This window comes from Parambassis ranga, chromosome 19 (genome assembly GCF_900634625.1).
Source record: "Parambassis ranga chromosome 19, fParRan2.1, whole genome shotgun sequence".
In the NCBI taxonomy this organism is placed as follows: domain Eukaryota; kingdom Metazoa; phylum Chordata; class Actinopteri; family Ambassidae; genus Parambassis; species Parambassis ranga.
This window is the reverse complement of record NC_041039.1, coordinates 11,711,017-11,730,501: the sequence shown is the minus strand read 5'-3', so window position 1 is coordinate 11,730,501 and position 19,485 is coordinate 11,711,017. Positions and strand designations below refer to the sequence as shown.

Sequence of the window (19,485 nt, the reverse complement as noted above, 5' to 3'; positions counted from 1 at the left end):
GCCCGTCTTGCCTCTGGATATTTGAACTATAGTATCTTTATACAAGTATATTTACTCAAGTACTGTACTTAAGTGCAAGTTTGTGGTACACTTAATTTCATCTAAAGGAAGCAATTTAAAAAGCAGATTTTAAGAATCAATTATTTTATTCAAAATACAAAATACATTATTTATCAAAACTACTTTGAATCAGAGCACAGAGTACCAATTCTAAAATTCAAGATATAGTTCAGTATGGCTTCTTGTGCACAAATTACAGATTTGGATCTGTGGATCACTTTGGACTTCAGTCTCCTTCACTTCCTCACAGTCTTTCATCTCTGAAGCAGTGTCAGTAGAGAAGACAGACAGCTGACCGACACAACAACCCACACACTCCAGTTCTGATCCGCTCGGCCGTACAGTCGGATCTCTGGTATAGTGTTGCTGATGAAGTGTGAGTAGCTGGTCACCCTGGCATACACACCTGGCTTGTTTTTTTCAGCACAGCCCTGTCCAAAACTCACCACCCCAGCCTGGACCCACGTCCCGTTTACCATCTGGCAGACAAGGGGTCCTCCTGAATCACCCTGAGAAGGACGACAACAGACTCATTCAGCTTTCACCCCTGGGAGGTATCAAAGCCTTACAAACTAGAGTTATTTCCAATGCAGGGGCTTTTTTTGTGAATGTAAACAGCACAAACAGCTGATCCAACAGTACCTGGCAGGAGTCCTTGCCACCATCCTGGTATCCAGCGCAGATCATGTCATACAGGATGTCCACCTGCTCCAGTGGGTCTATTTGGTACATCTCCTGACATGAACTCTGGGAGATGATTGGCACCTGCACTTGCCGCAGAGTTCCTGGTCCTGTCAGTTGGACTGAAGGGGAAACGAGGACAGACAGAGGAGGAGCAAAAAGCAACAAAATAAGTGCGTATCCAGTGAAAAAAATGTTTGGTTTTCAGTCAAATAATTTGTCTGCAAAAATGCACTCTTTAGAAAACAGGGTTTCAATCTCAAATAACTGCCTCCAATAAAGTGAAAATGATCATTTTATCATCTGTTCCACATTGTTATTCAGGCAATGGACAGTAATTTAAACCCAAGGAAACCCAAGTTTAGTTTTCAGAATACTTTCTGACACTTGGGCCTACACTTATTATTATAACTTCAAAAGAAGCACAAGATTTGTCTTTTACATAATTTGAGAAGTCAGTTGTGCTCATTTGAATAAACAGACTGATTGTTGAACATATAGCTGCTAAATAATAATTATAAGCCTTACCATTTTCCCGGGTGTTACCCCAGCCGGTGACATAGCACATCAAGTCACTTGGGAACAGGGTGCCAGAGGCGGGCAAGCAGACAGGATGGACATATTCCGACCAGGTTATTGGGCTGGACAGCTCCACCAGAGCCACATCTTTTCCATTGTGAGGCCCGTCATAACCGTGCGGTATCACCACTTGCCTTACATTGTGACTCGACTCATGTGGGTTCTTGCCATTCAGCTGATACCGGCCAATGTAGATGACGTAAAAGCTGACGTCAGACGGACTGAAAGAAGGAAGAGCACCAAATGAAACCTGCAAGACTGGAAATGTAAAACCTGATCATTTTGTGGTGACTAAGAGGCAGGTAATACTACATGTTATAACCCAAATAGGAACTATGATCATATTCTAGGTGAAATATAGTTTGAATTTGGAGAAGTAATCTGAGACATTTGTGCCTGGAGTGAACGGTGCACTTTGGAAGTGTTATCTGTTTATAAATCTCTTCTTAACTGAATATATTAGATACATATCATGAATATTTAACATATTCTGAAGGCTTTGAATAAAATGGGAGTGTGTTGAGCCAAGAATTCAAATAAAGTGACTCACACGGACCCACAGCCCCTGCAGACAGGATCTAGGCTGTGAGTTTACCTGCTGATTTGTGTCTGAGGAGAGCTTTCTTACTTGGGAAAACAATGTGCGGCTGATAGGACCCAGCTCTCCGTGATGATGGAGCCACCACAGATATGACCCTGAGAGCGTATCTGGATGCCATGGGGGAGAAAAGGAGTGAGTCACCTCAGCATCACAGGCAAACCCCTATCTCAGCAGGTCAGTCTGATAAACACAACACAGACTTAAACCACGCATTGTATAACCACCCACAGGGTCGAACAGTGGAACCAAACATTGGAGAGGCTTGTTACAGAGGGGGCATACCTGTATATCCACCTGCCACGGCCAAACACCATCTGCGGCTTCCGTCCCTCCCACAATCCTGTCCTCCTTTAGAGGAGGTCGACCACATTTTTGTGCGTAAGAGGGCAAAATACCTAAACATAAATACAAATTACATTACATTGTCAAAGCACATTGTTTTTTTACAACACGAAACAAACATTTGAATTGATTTCATCAGCTTATAGTTCAGAAATTGTGATTTTCGTGTTGACAAAGAAAAATGGCGAGCGGAGGAGAGGACACATGGGAAGCGATACTCACCTGTTACGCACAGAAAAACGGCACAAAATCGTAATTCCGGCAACATTTGAACGGTTTCGCGTGCGCAGCAGTGTTTTTAAGCACTACTAATAGTCGATAAACTAAATGTTAAAAAAAGAATATATTCTAGTTGCACTTCTAACCTTACTTGCTCTGTACATTAAATTAAAAGCATTAGGAGTATTCTCGTCGACAAACTCTGCCACCGCGCTCAGGTATTTGCCAAACAGCTGTATCGATTAAATTCTTGACTAACGTTTCGCTATCCATCAGCTGCCTACCTGTGTGCTCAACACTAACACACCCTAACCGAGGTCTGATCCCGACTCCGGCTTCACCTGAGCCAATGAAATTAAAGAAATGCAGCAGCCGACCAATCACGCTCTCCTCAGTGTAAGGTTACAGGTTTTCTTCGAATAAGATGATTCCTTGAATTCTAAGAATATACAAAGAAGTTGGCTTTTCAGGTTTGCATTTTCCTACTTTTTCTAAATACTCGGACACAGATGTAAACAATTCAAATGTTTGTTGTGCACTTTTTGGGTTTTAAGAGGCTACATTTGGTACATCATTATGTTGGTTTTGATTGATGAATGTAAACAGCATCTACTCATTGTTTTATGTACTTTAAAAAGCACTTTGTCAGGGTTGTTTATTTGTTTTTAACTGTGTACACACTACATTCTTCCTTGGCTTTTCATTTCCTGGTATTTTGCTCACCAGGCCTCCAGCATTAGGTGCTGCTGAGGGACACAGGCCCGGTCCACACAACAAGCTGAAAACATGCAGGATAAACAGCCTGTCTAAACAAAACAACTCACAAACTGGTTCATGTGGATGTTCCGTATAGGAATCTTTTGCAGTGTGTTTATATTGATTGTGGATGTGAGGTGTTAAGTTGAAACATGTTTAACAGGTGCCTGTCTGAGGACAAATAACGTAATATGCAGATGCGCTGATTAAAAATCCACACAGTCAGGTCAAAGGTCAAACGCTGCCCTAATTTGGGCAGATGTTTCTTCCTGTTCTTTGCACCACTGCATCATTTGTGACTATAAACGTCAATTGATTATATTTATCCACACATCTACACCGAAAGCAGCTCTATTTGTCTTTCTTTTTTTTCTCATGACACCAAATGTTTATTCCTTCCGTGTGTCTATAAAGCTGTCTGTCTGTCTCTCTCTCTCTCTTTTCCTCTCTTCCCTCCCTGTATCCCTCCCTCCCTCCCTTCCTCTCTCCCTGCCCCAGGCAGTGTGTCTAGTTTCACAGAGCAATTGAAGGTGACAGGGACAGAGAGAGAGGGAGAGGGAGGGAGGGACAGAGGGAGGACACATCACAGTATCGCCTGAGGCTACACAACAGTAGAGGAAGAGCGAGAGATGGAGGGACAAAGAGAAAAGAGAGGAGAGTCTCACGAAAGTACTCATAGGGAATTCCATAAGCAGGTAAATAGGAAAACAAAGTTTCACAGAAAGAGCTGAAATGTGTGCAAGGGTGTCACATAAGTTTGCCAGCAGGCCGACACTTATTCACTTTTTCTTATGAGCCTTTTTGTGTGAGTGTGTGTGAGCTCTTCCACTCTGCTCCCCTCACTCATAATATATGAACGCATTATTGGATCCAGTCAGTAAGAGCAATTATAATGCACTCCCGTTTGTTTTTATTTTAACAACTTGATGAATATTTGTCGTGGCATTGTAACCATGGTGACTGCCTCCACCGCCACCGCCTCCCCTTTCCCTCCCCTCCAAGCCCCGTCCGCTTCTAACCACCACCACCACCCCCACCACCACCACCCCCCTTCCCCATCCCCCCTTCAGCGCTGAAAAAGCAAGGGATGGTGAGAGAGAGAGAGAGAGAGAGAGAGGTGACAGGAATGAACTAACAAGATGCACTAAAAAAATGCATGTCCTGGAGCTACATGAATCTTTGCAGTGAAGCACGCGCCGTCTCACACACACACGCAAACTCACATGCTCACACACACACACATACACACACACTGCACTCGGTGTGCATAGGTATCACATAGGTTGAGCCACATTCCGACAACTGGAACACAATAAGAAGAGACTATGACTTCGGAATTAGGGGAAAACAAAAGGGTGACCGATCAGAAACAGCAGTGTGTGTGTGTTAGTGTGTGTTAATAGCATGCTTTTAGATTTACTTTCAAAATTGACAAAGCAGTTTTATGACTCAACTTTGTATCTCATTCTGTACACAGTAGGGAAAAAATTCAAACAACACACATGGTTGTATATGTTGTACATTTGTTCTGGTGTTACCCTAAATTCAAGACACAACACATGAATTTATTAACCTACATTTAGAACTGTAAAACTATTAAAGCCACCAATATCATACAAAGTAGCCTAAATGACACCCACATCTACCAACATGATATACAAAATGTAATGTATGCAAATTTTGTGCTTAATGTGTAATTTGATACTTTTAGTCTTTAGTGAAAATCTTAAAAAAAAAAGTAGAAATAAAAACATGACATCTAAATGCTTCCTCCACTACCGTTCCTGCTTGTTTTTACCTTTGAACTTGTCAAGTCCTTTCCTTTCTCCAAGGCACATCTTGGAGGAAAGTAACAGAGAAAGAGGGCGGCAGGCAGGCGGGCGGGTGGGTGGGTTGGAGGGGAGGACGGAGCAATGGGGGCAGCGGAGAAAGAATAGCAGAGTATGAAAGAGAGAGGGAGCGACAGAGAGAAAGGGAGCGCAAAGTCTTGTCAACCGGAAATAAAACAAGCTGGCACCCTCCCCATCCCCAAGCCCCTACACCCACCCCAAAGTCACATACTTCCTCTTCACTCCCTCTATCTCTCCCTGCTTCCATCTTCCAGCTCTCTCTTCCGCTTGCAAAGAGATAAATTTAAACCCCCGGTTCTACTCTGCTCTCGCTCTTTGACTCAACCATACATACCGTCATACCTGCGTCAGTACTTGCGCCTCACATCAGACCTTGTGTGCCTATGGCCAGAGGTTTCTGTATGGTTCCCCTCTAAGCTGCTCTAGGCCCAGACAATGCCTTTGTTTACTGCTCCATAGCTTGAAGCAGGAGAACAATACCTGTGTGTTCTCAGTGAGGCTATAACTCAGATTTCAGCTCCTGCCCACCTTCACATCACACACACAGGCCTCAAACTCTGCTCCAAGATGAAATAACTCAGCATTTTTATATTTACATGGTGTTAAATACCCACTGAAGAGGGTCAATTTGTATGATTTTTCATTGTCCTGCTATAAATTTCAAATAAAAAAAAGAATCAGTTCACTTAGAGGAGAAAATAGCAGATTATTAAAGAAATTATCAGGTAAAATAAAGCTGTAACCTAACTTTTCACTGTATACATTACTCAGAAAATTAATCTAAAAAATATCTGTTAAAACAGTTAAAAATATGATTTTTAAAATCAATTATCAGGTGATAATACAAAAAATTAGTACAGACAAAAATCTGTTGTTCACAATTACCCAATATTGGGTCTCAAAGATTGAGTTCTTTATTGTAATATGACTAATCATTATCTAGTCATGTCATTTATTGTTTTATTTTATTTGGTTTAACACGACATTAGAGAATACAGTTAGTCACAAAGAGCTCTGTTAATTATATACAGAACATTCGTCCTACTGTAAAGATCGTAAAACAAAAGATCACTTAAGTTTTTCTAACAGATTTATCACATTTTATTGAATTATATTAATCAATAATCTGTCAGATTGTGTAATATTGCACAGATTTCACAGAAAGCTGTGACACAGTAGGTGTCTAAGCTTTATCAAAGTTTTATTGATCCCATCTTTTATGTATCCAATGATTAAAAATTAGTCCTGTGAAAAGTGACTTTGATCTGATAATGTCGGTTGTCTGCTTACAACACACTTGACTGCCAATCGTCCTCAACATTTATGTGTAATTTATGGCTAAAATTGAATTCCATCATCTATTTATCATCCACTATCTTTCCATTATCTGTGCTTTATGCTCTACTCTCTCGGCCTCCCCTCCTCCTCTCTCTGGCATTAAGTTCAAACTTGACACTGATGTTGACTCACTTTGTCACCCCTCGGTGGCTCCCTCTCCCTCTCTCCCTCATTCTCTCTCTCTCTCTCTCTCCCTCTCTCCCTCTCTCTCTCTCTCTCTCTCTCCCCATCGCTTGGAGGACAAGAGTGCCCGCAGACGCATTTCTCTCCAGAGCCCCCCCTCTCCCTCTTTCACTCTCTCTCACCCTGTCTAACTCTCTCCATCTCTCTCCTACTCTCTCCTTTACGCACACACAGTATTGTCAACAAAGCTGGAGAACAAGGGACGTGTGGGGAACAGGGGAATAAAGGTCCACAGAGGAGGAGAGTAACACACTGGAGCCCATTTCACCTGGACACTTGGTAAGTTTGCCAAAATTCTGCCTTCAATGTGAGTTTGTGTGTTTTGGTGCTGCTGGTATTTAATAGGGACTTTAATGCAGGCTCTGAGATGAACGTCATCAGTATTTTCTGGAAATTTAGCTGAAAATTGTATGAATGGATTGTTGTCCCGAGGCTTCTTCATCTAACTAAATCATGTTTGACCTTTGACATTGTGTCGCTGTGGAACCTTGTGAGATTTGGCTCAGTCTCGACATACCTTTGGAGGAATTTGACATGAGATACGGAGAAAATAGCTTTCATTCATGTCACAGTTGGGCTCGTGTTTATTCAGATAAAAACAGAGTGCACTTGTGGAAGTACTTAAAGTGAATTAGGTTGTTTTATAGGAGAGCTTGCTCGTGAAGCCGCTGTGTGTGCAGATAGAATTCAACGTCTCCTCACGCAATCGTTGTTAATGCAAGGTTGGGTTTAAAAAAAAAACAGCTAAAAGCAAGTAGCATCATGGATATCATGGCTTTCAGAGTGGGTTCTAATGTGCCTTATGTCCCCATGGTATACTAGCATTGCAATGTATAACACACACGTTATGGCAGCGAGCATGTAACTAACTCCATTTCTGTCTGTCATCGTGAGGCTAATTCACCACAATGCCAACCATGTGTGAACTCGTGCGATATGAACCCCTCCTTCTTCTTCCTCCCTACCCCCCTAAACCCCCACCCACCCCACAGGAGGAAGGATTGGGGGTTTGAAGGAAGGAGCGAAGAGCCAAGGTGACAGTAAACAGGGGCGAACTCACACACTTACACACAAACACACGCACAGCGGACAGGACTCCTTCATTTCTCTTCATGGTGGTCTGGACACTCGTAGTATGTATGAGAAGTTAACCATGCTGAACCTGCAGAGCGGCTCAAACTGGAGTGGGCCTAACAACTGGTACCATGACCCCACCGGTGTTCAGACGCAACACAGCACAGGTAACGCAAACGAACACACCATCATCAGATAAATGTCAGCACATAGAAATTAAAAGTATATGAACACTTGTGGCTTTTCACCAACCCTCTGCTTATTCCTATTGTGCAACCTTAAACTCCCTGTTGAAGGAATTTTCTTGACACACACACACACATATGTTTTGTCACCTTCCTGGCTGCCAGTGTCTGAGGGCTGTCTGCTGGACACTGAGGGCAGCATGGGAGGAGAGGCAGGGGGAGGCGGAGGAGCGGGCAGAGGGGGAGGAGTCCCCGTGGAGAGGGACGAGGGTGAGGAGTCTCAGCTGAGGCTGCAGCTCAAGAGGAAGCTACAGAGGAACAGGACCAGCTTCACGCAGGAGCAGATCGAGGCTCTGGAGAAAGGTCAGGCCGTGCAAGCACGCACAGCTCTCTCCTCGCTTTTCAGCCAATAGCCGGCCTCCGTGGGCGCAAGCCAGAACAGAGTGTGTCATGACGCAGCTTGTCCTGCTGCTTTACTCCCCTGCCAACATCTTTGTTATTGGATCATAGTCTTTACACCTTGTTAGGGAGCATAAACATGAAACATGAATGTTTTTATTTAGGTTTTTTTTAATTAATCCCTGCACCAGAGAGCACAATCACTTCCAGAGGCAAATTATCCACAGTCTTAACTTCACAAATATTCCTAAACTGCTCCAAACAGCCTCTGGCAGCATGGCTTTTGATAATGCATCATTACTATGGTTGTATTATGCACAGTGATGTGGCCCTTGTTGCCAGATATCCACTGGGAGGGATCAGAAAGCCATCCTTGACTGGATATGGCTGAAGAAGGCCCTTGAGCTAAATAAGGACGCAATGTCCACTGTGCAGCCGAGTGGAAATGTATCACTGTGGTCAGTCTGTGCAAATGACATTAATGAGGTACAGTGACCTCAGTGCACAGCCAAGGCACAATAACAATCATGTGTTGACACAGACGCCAATTATAACCAAGCCAATTATAACAATTTGTGAGTTAATTTAAAGAGCCCTGAGTATCTCTGTGAAATAAGAATCTGCTAGCCATGTGCACCATCGTTACAGATGCACTGGTTTTATAAGTGCAGACACTTTGATCTATTGAGACGTCTCCGTTGCTAGACCTGAAACCTTTAGAGTTCATCAGGATGACTCAGACTGTCACACACAGGATGAGGCATGTTGTCATTTCAACCTGTCAGCTGCAAAAATGTCAGCAGTTTGTCAACGATAAATTAACTGCCATGATTGAGAAAGTCTCATTGATGAGTTCAGAGCACTAGTAAGTGAGACACGATACAAAAGCAACCACCATACATAATGACAGAGTAAAAACCTACATGGATGTTTCTTCACTTAAGGTTTAGTCAGCCTTCTTTGAAATAAAGTGCTTAGGCAGCTTCTCAACTTGAATCCTTTCATTTGAACTTTCTGCCTGTTCCATAATGATAAATAATTTATACAAAGTGCAACAGATAAATATTTCAAATATAGTTGTAAGGGTACAGCTTGGCTTCCTGGATTTATATGTTACATGGAACCATAATTAGCGATGCTGATATTAAGCAGTAATCAGCTCTCAATATCTACAGAAATGTACAAATGAATTCTGATGTGAACAGGGCACAGCGAGGCCGACCAGACAAGCTGCTTTCTGCTGTAGCCCCGTCATCCTACTAACATTGTGTGTTTGACATTATCTTTCCTAGAGTTTGAAAGGACGCACTATCCAGATGTTTTTGCAAGGGAGAGATTGGCAAACAAGATCGATCTACCTGAGGCCAGGATACAGGTAGGGACGAGTCACACACATGATGCACAAATGCAGCATGAATTGATGAACAGGCCTAACAGGATAATTTGATTGACAGGTGTGGTTTTCAAACCGAAGAGCTAAGTGGAGGAGGGAGGAGAAGCTGCGCAATCAAAGGAGGTCAGGTGGTGTGACTTCCTGTTCACAAAGCCAAGCGCCTCTGAGCACTTCCTTCAACACGTCTGTCTATCATCAGCAGCACGGCAGCAGTTCAGGTAAACAGCTTCATTACAATTACTCTCTTTAATTATATTTGTTAGCCTCCACTCATGAGTTTACATTTGCTCCCCTCTGATTGATATATTTTACTAGTTTATAATTACCACCCTCAGAGGTCCCCTGCTTGACATTTTGCAGGAAGCCAAACCATTAGAGTTTCTCCATTAGAGCGCATCTATATTAAAGCATTTCCACTGTGAGATGCTTCCATCTCATGTGAGTAAATGTCTGTCTGTGTGTGTGTGTGTCTGTTCAATGTCTCGCTCTGCTCTGTGAATGTGTGTGTGTGTGTCTCTCTCTCTCTCCAGGGTCCATGTTGAGTCAGGCTGAGTCGTCCCTGCCCAGCTACAGCTCCCTGTCAGTTTTCTCATCTGGAGTCCAGGTTGGATATTCATCATCAATCATTCATCATCAGCACCATCCAAACCATACCACAGCAAGCTTGACCTGTGTAGGCCCTAAAAACTCTGATAATTATTGTAAACATGTAAATAATAAATACAACGTCTGATATTAATGATTAAACACTAATTTACACATATTTATTCTTATTATTTCTATAGCTATTATATTTGGCTGCTGTCCCGTCAAATTAGTACTACTACTACTAATAATAACAATAACAATAATAATTAAAAAAAGAAATGTAAAGATACAATAATGGAAAATTAACTGATAATCAAACAGTTTGATTACTATTTGCTGATGCAAGGCAACCAAAACAAACATGTGCAAATGAACCCCCCAACAGCCTCTTATTTATCAATCCGATCATATCTGACTGCTTGTAGTGTTGATTAAACATGATGCTGTTAATGCAAATGCTTTGTGGGATCCAAGGTCGTGGCAGTCGTTCCCAATGTTCGGAATTGTATTGGTTTGCAGAGTTCTGCACGTCCTGGAGGCATTTTTTGACAAAAGCAGCACTTAATTAAAATACATTTTTAAAACCCTGTATGATCAGAGTGACAGATATTTTTCCTGGGGTTACTCTGTGAGAGATGCAGCACTTCGCATTATTCATGTTGCTTTGACATTGTAACAAATGATTATTTCAGCACTATTGTACACATATTTTCATGGAGGCTAGTCATGCAGAAAGTATTATTTTGTGCAATGTATTGGATTTAAGAGTAAGTTAAGGTATAGATGATGTAGCATATGTGATACAAAGAATGTGTAGCTGGTGCTCCCACTACTATGCTTATGCTCTTAAACTGCTCTAGCACCCCCTTGTGGTCACTCTAGTGTTACTGCTTCTAATTGCCTTTACTGTGGTGCACTATGATGCCTTCATATGAGTGTAACTGGCCCTCTTTTCTGTGTCCGCTCTCAGTCAATTCCTCCCCAGTCAGCTTCATCCTACTCCTGCATGTTACCTCCATCCCCCTCTGCACCGCGCAGCTTTGACTCTTCTGCGTATTCCTCGCCTCATCTGCAGAGTCCGCCCTCAGCAAATTCTAACACAGGTGAGTGCCTGTTTGTCTTTACGTTTGTGTGTGTGTGTGACTGATTACTGAAGTTGGAGTGTAAACTGAGTAATTTTCTTTTCTCTGCTGTGCAGGGCTCATATCGCCTGGGGTGTCAGTGCCAGTCCAGGTCCCAGGAGCTGAGCCGCAGAGCATGAGTCAGAACCTGGGTCAATACTGGGCCAGATTACAGTGAACAACAGACAATCACGGCATAATAGAGGATGAAGGGGAGGGGGGGGGGGGGGGGGGGGGGGGGGGGTAAGGGTATGTAAAAAAAACAAAACAAACAATATTGGGATACAGGCTTTAAGGAGGCACAGGGCTGAGCTTCAGACTGGCTTTGTGGGTGGAATACCCTGAAATGCATTAAATGTTTACAAATTCAGCCAAAAGCAGCTTTGGTTGCACTTAACAGTACTCTGCTCATACTGGTGTCGTCTTAGTATTATCAGGTTGCACAGTTTTTTTAATGATAGGGCTGAGGTCAGGGTTAGGAGGATCAGTTTGAGGTTTGTTTAGGATTAAAGTAGAGTCAGAATTGATTAGCCTTTTATCATATTTTAACGTGTTGTTTTAAAAAATGGAACGATACATGTCTATCTAAAGCTCAAGATAAGTAGAAGATTGTTTTGGGGTTTAAATTATAAAGGACAGAGGTAGTTTAATCTGACATCCTGGCTTGAAGCATAATCTCTAAAATATTACAGGATTATCACAGTATTATGACTTCGATAACGGTAGAAGTCTGAAGGGTGATGGAGGAGCAGGTTGATGGTGTTTCCTGCACACTGTCTTTTTTTAAATTGCAGAATGCCAAATTCTCTGGTGACACTGGGGGTGAGCTAACCATTATCCTCCAACATGTTCTCAGAAGTAGTAGCCAAACACGGTGCTGGAGGATATATCCAGCTGTTTACTGCTTTTTATTCGTCTGCAAGTATTTGGCAAGTAAGCATTAAAACTAAATTATTGCCACCTAAATGAATTATTTACAATGTTATGTCTGTGTATTTTGATGACATCAAAACAACCTGCCATGTTTTTTTTTTAGCTCTTGAGCGTACAGTTTTAGCTGCAGTCAAGCAGCAGCACTAAGTAAATGCCAGCGGATGTCGGGTGTATTGTGAAGTGTAACCATAGTTTCTTGTTACTTGAGCAGCTCTATGATATTATGATTATGAGCTATAGGTTGTTCCCTAAGCGTTAAGCTGTGTGAGGCTACTGTGAGGATTTTTGCTTATGGCAATCACTTGTATGAAAAAAAAACTTACCATAAAAAGTGTAAATCCTGCGTATATCCTGCCAGCAACGTTACACTGAGACTGCATATTTTTGTACAGATGTCCGTGTACGATAAGGATAAACTGTGGAATATTGTCAGATGTTATGGGGGAAGAATGTAGCACTCTGTGGACTCAAATAATCCTTGAAGCACAAGTTTAATTTGTCATTATTGGTATAATTAATATAACGTCCAACACTAGGCTGATCATAAGAATTAATATAAATATGAATAAATACATTACAGGTTTGACTAAAAACCAAAATTTCTCTTTATTTTATATGTATATATGCGTGGACATTTTTTATATATACAATCAGACAATTCCATATGGATTATATGACATACGTGGATTGGCAGGGATTATTTTTTTTTCATCACTAAACGACACTTTTCACCCCGTGACAATCAATGGTCCTTACACGCCAAATGAAAAGAGGCTGCCTTCAAAGAGACTGACAATCAAACTGGGTGTAGGAGAAGATCAAAATGGATAAACTGTGAATTAACTGCAACACTACTGTGCATGACCAAAACAAACCGCTGTAGACAATCAATAAAACATCAAATATTGTACAGAAGCTGTTACTGTACTTTGCAGAGAGAGTTTTCACCTCTGCTCACTTTTTTTTCCTCTGACTGCTGGTTTTGTTGATGCATCTCATATGAAATGTCTTTAAGCTCTTATTTATTTGTCTTTTCACTCGTTCACATAAGTCCTTTGTGTTGTTTTTGTTGTTGTTGTGTGTTGTGTTAGTACTGTATAGCTACCAAGAGTCAACCCTTTTTGTGAAGGCCTTGGATCCCTTTAATGAAAATAAAACTGTGTGTAATGAATATAAAGTCAAAGGTCTGCATTTTTTTACTCACAGAAAAAAAGTAAATGAATATCTAAAGGTGATGTTTATGATATCAAATATGATACAACAGTTAGGTAGAGGGGCAACAGAGTCATCATTATCTCATAATAATGCTGAGCAGCTAAAAGACATGTTCATTTCCCACAAAGCAGCGACATGAAGTGGACACAATGGAAACTGGTCAGCTGTTAGGAGAGTTGCGTTTTGTGCTAATGGCATGACTCACTGGGACCCAGGAGGATGAGCAGAAATTAAAGACGAGAAGAGAGGAAGAAGGGGGAGGAGGGAAAGATGATACAGTGAAGCTTCCCAGGGAGAATGAAAATGTAGACCCACAAACATAATGGGAAGATGGGATGTGAGATGCCAGAGCACTTTGATTCACTCAGCTTAATGCATCTGTTCCCTTCAAACATTTTTATTTGTGCCCAACAACACAAGCAAAAAAGCTCTCATTCATAATTAGTCGCATTGACGACCAAGTTTAACTTGTTTTCAACTGTTCATTAAAATATGATAAAATGAATCACTATTTTTCTATCTATTTTTGGCACTGATCAGCTCCCATATTTGGCTGCACGGTTACATATGCAACTATGATTAGAGTGTAATAGGTGCCACTAGAATAATGACCATATATAGTAGACTATATATATTGTTTCTCAGAAACTATCTTTTCAGTTTCTATATAGAGTCATTTCCCCTCTGCTCACCGTGCGCATTGGCTGCATTACGCACATGTATAGATCCGTTAGAGCGAGAGAGAGAGAGAGAGAGAGAGAGCAGAGATATAATCGATCCTCCCAGTCTGGTCTCAGGAGAGATTGACGCTTCAGAGGAGAAACAACGGTGAGCTTTGTCTGCTTTCTCTTGAATTTGAGAAAAAAAAGAAGCTTCTGCAACAAGAACCGAGAAATGTCTGTGTTTACTCCGCCTGATAAACATCCTGTTAATTATGGAGCGTTCTCTTGCAGTGTCTGGAATGGAGCTGGTTCTTCTGCTGTGTGTGAGTTTTACCCTGTTGAGGAGAACATCAGCAGCGCCTGAGCAATACAGCAAAGCGGTGGTGAGTTAGTGTTACAATGCTTTTATATTATATATTATATTTTATATTATATAAGCTTTAATGTTTGGCGTCAGGCAGTGGTGGGTAATTAGGTGCCATTTTTAATTAGCATCATATCTTGTATCTTGTACATTTTTAGTTACATTTTTGTATAGCCTATATTCACAAATCACAATTTATTTGAATACTTTTTCATATTGTACATATAGATGTGGCCTCTTTACAGAGTGCACATCCATATGTTGTCACAGTGCAGAGGAAACATATGGTGAAGCGAGGGCCTATAGTGCTAGGTCTGATTATGAGTGATTCATGGGAAAAAAAACTAAATTGTTTCACTTCCCTAACCACAAAAAGCTATCCTATATTGCTGGTAGCTGAAGCTTAACAAATACAGTGTATTTGTGTGGCAAAAAATAATAATGAAAAAATTAAACAAAACAACAGCAAATAAATGTGTTTTTCTTAGATGTACGAGACAGTGAACTTAAAGTGTGTTTACAGTGTAAAAACTCACAAAACAGTCTGTTGATGGGCCAACACCTTTTTCTGTGGCTTTCAGGGTGGAAACAGGAAGATGTGCATGTTTCAAAAGTTTTTAAGAAACAGCTTGTTGTGTATGTGAGTCTATCAATCAGCGATGCACAGCCTTCACTCTGTCAAGCAGGGTCATGCAATATAAATGAGAAAAGAGTGGCTGACACACACACGGCCTTGTGAGGGACACAGAGGGTCCGGATGATACACCATAGTCATAAATGCAGGGGTGTAGCCTCCATGACATCAAAGCCCTGTTGGTTCTGTCTCTGTATTTCAGGACTGGTTGAGCAGATATGGCTATCTTCCTCCTGCCGATCCCCGCACAAGTAAACTGCAAACCACAGAGGGGATTGAGAAAGCCATCCGTGTCATGCAGAGATTCGGGGGCGTCCAGGAAACTGGCGTGCTTGGTACATCACACTTCACATGTCACATGAGGACTCAGACTTTCCATGAGCTGGTCTTATGTTTTAACATGTGTGACTTACTTCTCTTCCAGACAGTGAAACGTTAAAGCTCATGTCCACCCCTCGGTGCTCTCTGCCTGATATTGTTGGAAGTGAGGACATGCTGAGGAAGAGGAAGAGGAGGAGGAGATATGCGCTGTCAGGCCTTAAGTGGCATAAGACAGACCTCACATGGAGGTGTGTTTCCTGTCATTGTGGTTTTGTCATGTGTCTGGATAACTCATAGCATCATGATCCATGATTGCATTAGTTATTTACCATTCAGACATGCCAAACAAGATTTCAACATAGTGTAAGAATTGAAAATTAGATCAAATGTGATGTAGTGAAGAATAATAAGCCCTGAATTGTTTTGTTTTCATGCAGTGTCGACAGCTATCCAAACCCGTCGATCTCACCCCGCCTGCCTAACAGTTTGGTGGACAACATCCTGGTTCATGCCTTTAAAGCCTGGAGTGATGTGGCCCCCTTAAATTTCCGTCGGCTGCAGAGTGACGACAGGGGGGCAGGTGCAGCCGAGGGCGACATCAGAGTGTCTTTTGCCCGCTCGCTCCATGATGATGGGTACCCATTTGACGGGCAAGGCGGCACCCTGGCACACGCCTTTTTTCCCGGCAGGGACGAAGTGGCGGGTGACACACACTTCGATAATGATGAGATCTGGAGCTTTGAAGGTATATTTATTGATTGGATGGACGAGTGCTAGCTGTTTTTTTTTATTTATTTTGGTAACATTTCTGCTTCACACTTCGTCAGGTGACAGCAGCAGCACAGACTTGTTCACAGTTGCAGTGCATGAGTTTGGCCACGCACTGGGCCTTTCTCACTCCTCCTCTGATCCGTCCATCATGAGGCCGTACTACCAGGGTTCTGTGGGGGACATCAGAAAGTTTAGGATGGCCCTGGATGACATACAGGCCATCCAGCAGCTTTACGGTCAGTCACCACCAATCCGCCTTCAGAGCTTCACCTCAGTTTAAATATGAGACATACGGAAACTGTAATTATATCTGGGGGAAAACATATTTCTGCATTCATCAACTCCCACTGTTTCCTCGACGTGTATCATGTCACTGTTTTATTATAGGAGAGAAAGAAGCATCTTATCCCCCACACCTGCCCAGCCCGCCTCCACCGAGACCAACACAGCCGTGAGTTGAACTATAAATTTGTTCAGTTTACTCTCTTTATTTATGGGCAAATGAATGACAAGGCTCAGGCATTAACACAAAGATAAAAGCCTTGTATGGAAGCCTGGTCTTGGTAGTCTTGTTGCACCCTCTAGTGAGCATTTCTTCAAACTACAATTAGAGTAAAGCTTTGACATGAAGTCTTCTCTGTCCCAGCTCTGAGCCCTCGTTCCATGAGAGGTGTCAGGGAGGTTTTGATGCAATCGCAAACATCAGGGGAGAGGTCTTCTTTTTTAAAGGTAAAAAGAATTAAAAAAAAAAACACGTTAATTGTTGTTGATATAAAAACATTGTTGTCAAATACTCTCAGTAATCCCCCTCATCAGCTGCAGTGTTTCTGAACAAACAGTTCATTTGCTCTCTTTTCCCGGAAAGGCGAACATTTCTGGAGAACTAAACGCGACGGCTCTTTGGTGTCTTTTAATCCTGCAAAGATCAAAAACTTCTGGATGGGCCTTCCACCGGGCACGAACAAGATAGACGCTGTGTACGAGCGGAAGAGTGACAGCCACATTATCTTCTTCATTGGTATGAAACTGTGTGCTTATATGTCATTTTGTGTAACTTTAGCAGCTGTGAGTCAGAATAAAAGGTGTGAACAGGGTTTATTTTTGAAAGTGGTGGTGGTTGTGTGGGTGGTAGAAGAAAAAAAGTTGCTAAATTGGTATCAGAATCAACATGACAAGTATATATATAATAATATTATTGAACTTCCTCTTGAACGCTCCACCTGTGCAGGGCCTCAGTACTGGGTCTTTAAAGACACAGTGGCCATGAGCGGGTACCCTCGGCCCCTCTCTGACTGGGGCATGAGAACAAAGAGCGGGGCGCTGGTGAACAGGGTGGACGCAGCCTTCATCTGGGCCCACAATGGCAAGACCTACTTGTTCAGCGAAGGCGAGTTCTGGAGGTTTGACGAGAGCCGCAAAGATGCAGGGGTGATGGTCAGGCAGCCCGACACGGGCTACCCAAAGGACAACAGCCTCTGGGAAGGAATGCCGTACCACGTGGACGACATCATGAGCTGGGGAGAAGGTGACACTTTATTTCTTTATAAGACTTAAAGTGTGAAATCTTTGACATTGTATTGATTGTTGCTGCTGTTCCTCCTCAGGAGACGCCTATTTTTTTAAAGACAACTTCTACTGGGTGATCCAGAAAGGAAGCCTCAACCAAGCATTCTCCACTCCTAAATCCATTGCAGTGGACTGGCTCAGATGTCCTCCTGCAAGCACTCCGGTGGTTCCTGATTCCCCAAAATGCAGCTGTAACTTAGGGGGAGCGTCAGCACTGGTGATGAGCAGCTGGCTCCTCCTCATCTCTCTTATGCTTGTAACTCGTGAGTTTGTTAGAAGTTTGTGAGTTTTTATATTACAGAAAGGCTTTGTATTGTATACACACAGAATTTCAACCAGTGTTAAACTCCAAATCCATACTTTTAATGTAAATACTTCTATTTTTTTGGTTAAATTCGTAGCTTTTGTGCCTTCTCATATTCATTCATATTCATATCAAAGTATTAGATCTGGCAGTGCTCCTCCTGCTCCTCCATTGCACAAAGGAGGAGGTAGCAGTCCTGCTGCTGGGTTGTTGCCCACCTACAGCCCCCTCCACGTCTCCTGGTGTACTGGCCTGTCTCCTGTTATCTCCTCCATGCTCTGGACACTGTGCTGACAGACACAGCAAGCCTTCTTGCCACAGCTCTCATTGATGTGCCATCCTGGATTGCACTGCCTGAGCAGCTTCTGTGGGTTGTAGACACCGCCTCATGCGACCTCTAGGGGTGAGAGCACTGACAAAATGCAAAAGTGAGCAAAACATCAGGCAGAAAGGATGAGAGACAGAGAAATAGTCTGGCTTTATAGGGCTTGTCTTGATAACTGCCTCTCATTTCCACCTGTTGTCTGTTCCATTTGCACAACAGCAAATGATTCACAATCAGTGTTGCTTCCTAACTGGACAGGCTGATTTCACAGAAGTGTGACTGACTTGGAGTTACATTGTGTTCTTTAAGTGTTCCCTTTATGTTTTATTGATCAGTGTACAACCCTCCGATGAACCTTTGGGTGGTAAAGCAGACTCCTTACTATAGAATTGTGCATGTAGTTAAATGTGAGTCATTGTCTTGCAAATAATGAAATGAAAAATGAGGAGTGATGCAAATTTTCAAAGCAACTTCCTGGTTAAGAGCAGCTCATTTTCAAGAGTGAGGATTGTTTTGCATTCTATTTTTCAATTGCAAATGTTGCACTTCTTTTTATAATATAAAAATAAATAATAATTTTATTGCTCAGGTACTTCCAGATGGTGCTGCCTTTTAGAGTTTGGCTGCAAATCTGCAGCCATGGTACAAAAACAGTGTTGGTCTCTGTATTGTAAATCATATCAATCATTTATTTGATATCTTTATTTTGTGTTTTTGAGTGTTGTCATGTTTTATTTGGATACCAAACAAACACTTTATCATGATTTCTATCAAAATGTAATGTTTCAGTCACTATACAAGTATGATATACTGCTTTAGTGCGACAAAAAGGGACAATCCAAACATAATATTAAAATGTCTTGACATAAGTTTCTTTTGTGTCCTGGACTTCACATTCAAAAAGTTTTATCTCCTCATCTAAAGTGAACCTACGTTGTTTCAGTGCTCACGTGTCTCCTGTCATACTACTCACATATGGTGCCAATTTTTTTTGTATTTTTTTTTTAACAATAGAACAGAT

The 19,485-nt window shown here is 42.0% G+C and overlaps 3 protein-coding genes across 3 annotated transcripts; 2 read left to right on the top strand and 1 right to left on the bottom strand.

The window, feature by feature from the left end:
- Positions 1-127: 127 nt before the first annotated feature.
- Positions 128-2,785, bottom strand: LOC114452419 (serine protease 27). The gene is made up of 6 exons (XM_028431732.1): positions 2,486-2,785; positions 2,204-2,316; positions 1,949-2,028; positions 1,270-1,541; positions 703-863; positions 128-569 (listed from the first exon to the last, which is right to left on the bottom strand). Exons 1-6 carry the CDS (start codon positions 2,529-2,531, stop codon positions 315-317), a joined length of 927 nt encoding a protein of 308 aa, XP_028287533.1. The 5' UTR covers positions 2,532-2,785; the 3' UTR covers positions 128-314.
- Positions 2,786-6,779: 3,994 nt separating this feature from the next.
- pax10 (paired box 10) lies at positions 6,780-11,565 on the top strand. Its single transcript, XM_028431806.1, has 8 exons — positions 6,780-6,888; positions 7,602-7,850; positions 8,034-8,231; positions 9,560-9,642; positions 9,722-9,878; positions 10,191-10,264; positions 11,219-11,351; positions 11,447-11,565. The coding sequence occupies exons 2-8, from the start codon at positions 7,745-7,747 to the stop codon at positions 11,545-11,547; spliced, it is 852 nt and encodes a 283-aa protein (XP_028287607.1). The 5' UTR covers positions 6,780-6,888; positions 7,602-7,744; the 3' UTR covers positions 11,548-11,565.
- Positions 11,566-14,242: 2,677 nt separating this feature from the next.
- Positions 14,243-18,377, top strand: mmp25b (matrix metallopeptidase 25b). The gene is made up of 11 exons (XM_028431343.1): positions 14,243-14,345; positions 14,471-14,562; positions 15,380-15,512; positions 15,602-15,746; positions 15,936-16,243; positions 16,326-16,505; positions 16,657-16,720; positions 16,916-16,998; positions 17,135-17,287; positions 17,498-17,794; positions 17,874-18,377. The coding sequence occupies exons 2-11, from the start codon at positions 14,479-14,481 to the stop codon at positions 18,119-18,121; spliced, it is 1,695 nt and encodes a 564-aa protein (XP_028287144.1). The 5' UTR covers positions 14,243-14,345; positions 14,471-14,478; the 3' UTR covers positions 18,122-18,377.
- Positions 18,378-19,485: the final 1,108 nt, after the last annotated feature.